The sequence below is a fragment of the Austrofundulus limnaeus genome, unplaced genomic scaffold (genome assembly GCF_001266775.1).
Source record: "Austrofundulus limnaeus strain Quisiro unplaced genomic scaffold, Austrofundulus_limnaeus-1.0 Scaffold7, whole genome shotgun sequence".
NCBI lineage: Eukaryota > Metazoa > Chordata > Actinopteri > Cyprinodontiformes > Rivulidae > Austrofundulus > Austrofundulus limnaeus.
Window position 1 is genome coordinate 5,751,756 of NW_013952409.1, and position 6,598 is coordinate 5,758,353.

Below are 6,598 nucleotides of genomic sequence, written 5' to 3' on the forward strand. Positions count from 1 at the left end.
ACATTTTGTTTGTAATGATCAACCCAGTGGTTACTTTTCTGAAAGTTTCATTAAAATTTGTTCTGGAGTTAAGATTTTTGCTCAAACAAATTAACAGATTTTTATTTTTTATTTGTTTTATGTAAAAAAAGGAAAAAAAAAGAAAAAAGATTCCTGTGAGGAAGGAGATTTTTCATGCAATTCTTGAGTCAGAAGTGAAATCTAATTCATAGAAATAACATTTTTATAGCTTGTTATTCTATCAGCTAATTATTAACAATGACACAATAAAGAACTGATGGCCTGAGCGTGACAATATACTTGCAACGTCCGTAATGATGCTCCTGTAATATTCGCTAATTACTGCAAATTGTTTTGTGGAATTGTGAAAAAAAAAAATCACAATCAACTTTTTTTTCCCCTCTCGAAATGCTTCTCAGTTTAACTTTTACATGACATTTTAATTACTCCAGTAATTAGCCCACAGTTTGCAAAACTGACCTTCACCAAGCAAGAGTTGGTCACCACCTGTTTGGGGTCCACCACGTCCACCAGGGGCTCCTTCATAGCCACATTACGAATACACGTCATGTCAAAACCGTACACGTTCTCCCACCCTGGGAAATAAAGCATRGTAGAGTCAAGTTGTCATATTTTCATGTTGGTTTTTGCTTCTTGTTTCAGGGAAGGGTTATGAACAGCTGGAAAATAGACGGATTTATCCCAAAATGGTCTGACCTATGACCTCAGAGTTTTTATTATGATAGATGAAAAGTGAAAGCTTTGTAAATGTGTCTCCCTGAAGTCAAAATTTCGCCTCACATACTGTATATGTATAAGCCCAACCATCTCATACATTATTCATTCTTGCACATTATCATTCATAAAGATAATATGCAACAAACATCTCTACCATGACCTGAAAGGGGGTGAACAACTTGAGRACTTAGAAGAACTGGTAATGATGAACAGGTCACAGACCCCCAGAGGCCGTTGTGATGTAGTGCATTTACATTTCCTTCTGCCCACTTATCTAAAAGTGAGTGCAGTRGAGAGTAGCAGCAACTATCGCTGGATGCTCTCAGAATACTGAGATCCTTCAGAGGGCCWCTTCTAAGTCAACTTAAAGGCCTTCTCTGGCCTCCTGCCAGGGGGGAAAAACAACTTTGTAGTCGATATGTGCACATCACAGTCAACACTGGTGCTCATCACAATACAAAGCAAGTGCAGACGAAAATGTCCTCCTCGGACTAACAGTAACATATTTTGTGACTGTTTTGCATTTTATATAAGGCACCTTTGTCATATAAGTGTCTGTGATGTGCATGTATATATATATATATATATAGTAAAAGTGTCATAATTAACATGGTTTGACAGGAACAGGAATTGACATCAAAGGGGAACCCTTCAAGAAAATGAACTCTCTGGTCTTTGTTTATTGAAACAATATAATTTGAACTCTTGACTCTTTTTCATCTCTCTGGTAGAGACTCAAAATAATCTACAAAACTTTACTCTACAGCCGTAGCACTGCTCTGTTATCATGCAGATATTCCCCTTTTACATCACTTCCTGTTGCTTCACATTCAAATATCTCGACAACTGTTTGTCTCAGTGGCATGGAATTATTTTTGCGATATGTTGTTATTGCTTTCTTTCTAAAAATGAATTCATATTTTTTACAAAAATTTCACACCACGGGCACTTTAAGCAAGRGACCCACAGTGTCTTTGTGCTTGCTGTTGTCTGGATTGTGTGCTGGTTAAACAATATTTCAGCAGACCTGCTCCTGTGCTTTGTGTCCACAAGACAAGCATCGCCCACAGTCCTCCTAGAAGCTTTAGAGTGGGATGAGTGAAAGAAAGAGGCTTGTTGTTGATCTATGAAGTCAATTATCACCCCKCAACCCTGTTCCTGGAGAATTGTTCAAGATTATTATCTGTGCTGAAAGATTTGTGCGATATGATATAAAGGTGTGGACACTTTTCAACAACCATCCATTCGTRACCCTTTTCTTATTAAAGCCCCCCAGGAGCCCCGCGGAGCACAATAAGCGCAACTCGAGTGAGTGGAAGGAGAGGTACACACAAGCACTAGAGATGACTCACAGTGTATTTTGAAGTCTTTGTACTGCCTGTCCTCTATGGCCACAACGTACAAGGAGGCTCTGTCAGGAAACAATAACCCACCTGGTTTCTGTTTGGAGAAATMAATTCAAACAATTAAAACGCTGAARACTTTWAAAGTCATTTTTATTAAGAATATGTTTAATTAGGTTAAGATTTTAAATTATATTCTGGATATCYTCTTTAAAGTTGCAGTTTGTCAAAACTTATTGTATTATAGAAATGTAACAAAGGATTTGCCCAAATATTCTTACAGTGTTTTCTTGTGATCATTACCAAAGTAGGTTTTGAAACCATGAATCTGGTTATTTAGTAATTCCTGATGTATCAAAACAAAATCTGCAGTGACACACACACACACACACACACACAATCAATCCACACGTCATACCAGCCACTTGTCCCTGGCAAAGATGACGGTGTTGAGCATGGATTCATAGAAAAGGCAGTAGCCCATCCATTCAGATATGATGATGTCAACATTCTCCACTGGAAGCTCCACCTCCTCCACCTTTCCTTTGAAAATGGTGATAACTGAAACAGACAACAAATCTTTTCAACTGAGACATCATTACACTCCTGCAGGTCATGCTGAAACGATGACAGTTTCACAAATACAGCGGGTAAAATAAGTATTGAACACGTCAACATTTTTCTCAGTAAATATATGGTGGTAATGAAATGAAATTTTCACCAGATGTRGGTAACAACCCAAGTGATCCATACATYCAAAGAAATCAAACCATAAATGTCCAGAAAGGAAGTTGTTTGTAATAATGTGGAATGGCACAGGGAAAAAGTATTGAACACATGAAGAACGGGAGGTGTAAAAAGGCATGGAAAGCCAAGACACCAGCTGAACTCTCTCAGTAATTAGAAAGCAAGCCTGCCTCTTGTCAGTGCAAGTTAATATCAGCTGGTTCAGTCCCAAATGATGGCCAGGTATCACACAAGAACCATCTGATGATGGGTAAAAGTAAAGAGCTCTCTCAAGACCTTCACAACCTTATTGTTGCAAAGCATAATGATGGCATCGGTTACAGAAGAATGTCTAAACTTCTGAAGGTTCCAGTGAGCACTGTTGGGGCCATAATTCAGAAGTGGAAAGAACATTATTTCACCATAAACCGACCACGACCAGGTGCTCCTCACAAGATTTCTGACAGAGGAGTGAAAAGAATTATCAGAAGAGTTGTCCAAGAGCCAAGGACCACTTGTGGAGAGCTTCAGAAAGACCTGGAATTAGCAGGTACAATTGTTTCAAAGAAAACAATAAGTAATGCACTGAACCACTATGGCCTGTATGCACGCTCACCACGCAAGACTCCACTGCTGAAGAAACAGCATGTTGAAGCTCCTTTAAAGTTTGCTGCACAACATTTAAACAAGCCTGTGTAATACTGGGAGAATATAGTCTGGTCAGATGAGACCAACATTGAACTGTTTGGATGCCAGAATACACATCATGTTTGGAGGTCAAATGGCACTGCACATCAGCCCAAAAACACCATACCAACAGTGAAGTTTGGAGGTGGGAACATCATGGTGTGGGGCTGTTTTTCAGCATATGGTACTGGCAAACTTCAAATAATTGAAGGAAGGATGAGTGGAAAAATGTACAGAGACATTCTTGATAAAAATCTGCTTCCATCTACCAGGATGATGAAGATGAAACGTGGCTGGACATTTCAGCAAGACAATGAGCCCAAACACAAAGTCAAGGAAACTCTCAGTTGGTTTCAGAGAAAGAAACTAAAGCTGCTGGAATGGCCCAGCCAATCACCTGACCTGAATCCAACAGAAAATCTATGGAAAGAACTAAAGATCAGAGTTCATAGAAGAGGTCCACGAAACCTTCAAGATTTGAAGACTGTTTGTGGAAGAATGGGCCAAAATCACACCTGAGCAATGCATYCCACTAGTTTCTCCATACTGGAGGCGTCTTGAAGCTGTCATTGACAACAAAGGCTTTTGTACAAAGTATTAGATAAATTTCAGTAAGTGTGTTCAATACTTTTTCCCTGTGCCATTCCACATTATTACAAATAACTTCATTTCTGGACATTTATGGTTTGATTTCTTTGTATGGATCACTTGGGTTGTTACCGACATCTGGTGAAAATTTCATGTCATTAGCACCTCTAGTAATATATTTACTGAGAAAAATGGTGACGTGTTCAATACTTACTTTACCCGCTGTACAAGTCCAAAATAACAAAAATACATGCAAAGTGTGATAATGAATTTAAAGCTTCAAGAGAATATTTCCATCATCTATTATTCTGTTGGAATGTCTGCTCAATGCTGCCTTCTGGTACTGTGTGTGCTGAATAGTAATTTCTAGGAAAAAATATAAAAGAACAAAATAAAAACCTCAGCTCTGTGTTATTCTGGTTTGGCCCAGCTGCGGGGGACAATAGYAATGTGAACATTTGCCATGCAGAGATCAGCTGAATTCTGCTTTTGTTTGCTTTACAGGAAGAATGATTCAAATTTCCCTGGTGGTACAAATGTCCGTCAGAATGACACAAATCTTTTTTTTTTTTTTCTGAGAGCTGATTGCTTCCGACTTACTGTTCACAACTCACAGCAAACAGCGGCGATACTTTCCCAAACGACTCAAACATATTTGGTATTCATGGGATTATGGATTATACATTTGCTGACAGAATGATGTATGGTGTTATTATTTGCAAGGTGCAAAGCTTGTTTTTAATTGCAAGGCTGCTGTGATTAAACCATAGGCTTTGAAGCTGCAGAAGTTGGAAGGATGCCTCGGAAAGAGAGGAGCAAATGTGCGGCAGCATCACATAAAGGAGATGGAGGTATGTATTTGTGCAAATGATGTACATTTACTGTTTTCTTTTCCAGCCTTTCAGCTTATTTCTCTTGTATTTTCACCAACTATCAACACCATATCTTGATAGCTCTTTTGAATATTTATGAAGTTCAAAGTCACCAAAGTAAAGAAGTGAAGTGAATCAGCTGCAGCTCTTACCACTGTCGAGGTGGTTGGACTTGATGATCCTCTCTGAGTACTCTGATATACTGGAACACTCAATCTGGCAGAAATAATTAAAAGAGTTCATTAAATATGGAATGTATTTGATGCAAAGTCGACTAAACTTACAAAATGTGGCCTCACTCTAATAATTCAGGACAGTTTGAATGTTGATGATTAAGTCGAGTTGACAGGCATGCCTCAAATTCAGTTTTTACTACTTGTGGGGATTTTTGATAATAATGCCAATTCAGCAACTTTGTGATTAGACACAGCAAAATGGCTTTTGATAAACTACCATGCTTCATTTTATCCAATGAATATAACAACAGGATATCCAACTTCGAGTTTGACACTTTACAAATGTCAAACTTGTTTTAAAGAAAAAAAAAAAACGAAAAACACGTTTACTGCCTTTCATCAAAACCTGTGAGCTTTTACCACTCCAAGCAGGTGCATGACTTGTGCGCCTGACAGCAGCAGGAAACCAGCAAAGGGTGGATTATCAGTTGACATCACGCACGCAGGTGAAATTAACTTTGCAGGAGATGCCCTGGAGTCAAGCAGGAAATAGAAGAAAGAGACTATAAAGGGAAATAATTTACAAGGGAGCATGCCTCTGTTCGAGTCACTGAAGTGCTGCCAGGGCTTTTTCATTAAAACTAATTAAGCTTAAGATTAGTCAGTTCTCGACTCCGACTAGCCACTGAGCCCACTGGAATTTTAAAAACCTTGTGAGTTTGCTCTTTTTTTCTATTTTTAAAATATTCTTATCATATTCGCTGGTTACTTATCCAGTTTTTCTCTCTGAAATGCCTCATGGACTTCACTTTTGTTGAGTCCTGAGAAAAAATTAGACTTGATGCTCTGCCMACAGAAAGCTAGGATACCTAAATACCAAGCAATGGATACTGTTCTGTTTTAAGCTGGTTTCAAACATTCCAAGGACACAATTTAGCAAACTTAATAAAATAAAATAAAATAAAGGGTGTACTTAGGTTCTTATAACGCTGGAGAGTCGCACAATTGAGTATTTGTGCTCAGTTCCACTTATCATAGRGCTCTTTGAATTATGAGGACTTGAAAATGCTGCAGAAGATCCACCTCTTCATAATAAACCATTTGAGTGAACCTTAGGAGTCCTGAATCAGAACATTTTAAAGCTGGGTTRGGACATTTTGTGAAGSAAGCAGGCTTAAAAGCAAAAGCCTTCAGCTGCACCGTGCACGGTCATGGAAGCACGGAGTCTGCTGCCGCTTTAGTTTTATAGGTCAGATATTGATTTGGCATGCTTCGTGTGCTTATATTTTTAAAGGGGCAATATCATGTAAAATCAACTTTTTTGAGTTTTGTATCATGTTATAATGTTATACTCTCTTAAAAAACGCCCAAAGCCTTGCTTTGACTCATTCATGCATGTTTGAGAAATCCTGCAGCGCTTTTAGGAAGCCATGCTGAGGAGCAAAACGACAGGTGGGGACCAGAAACG

General features: G+C 38.6%; 1 protein-coding gene across 1 annotated transcript in view; it reads right to left on the minus strand.

Moving 5' to 3' along the window:
* The window catches only part of LOC106537242 (protein arginine N-methyltransferase 8-B), a gene marked incomplete at its 5' end in the record, with an annotated part of 13,107 nt that overhangs the window by 5,578 nt on the left and 931 nt on the right, over positions 1 to 6,598 (minus strand). Inside the window, 4 exon segments of the mRNA XM_014034631.1 lie at positions 481 to 596; positions 2,091 to 2,178; positions 2,500 to 2,642; positions 5,107 to 5,170. Of these exon segments, the coding sequence (XP_013890085.1) occupies positions 481 to 596; positions 2,091 to 2,178; positions 2,500 to 2,642; positions 5,107 to 5,170 (411 nt within the window).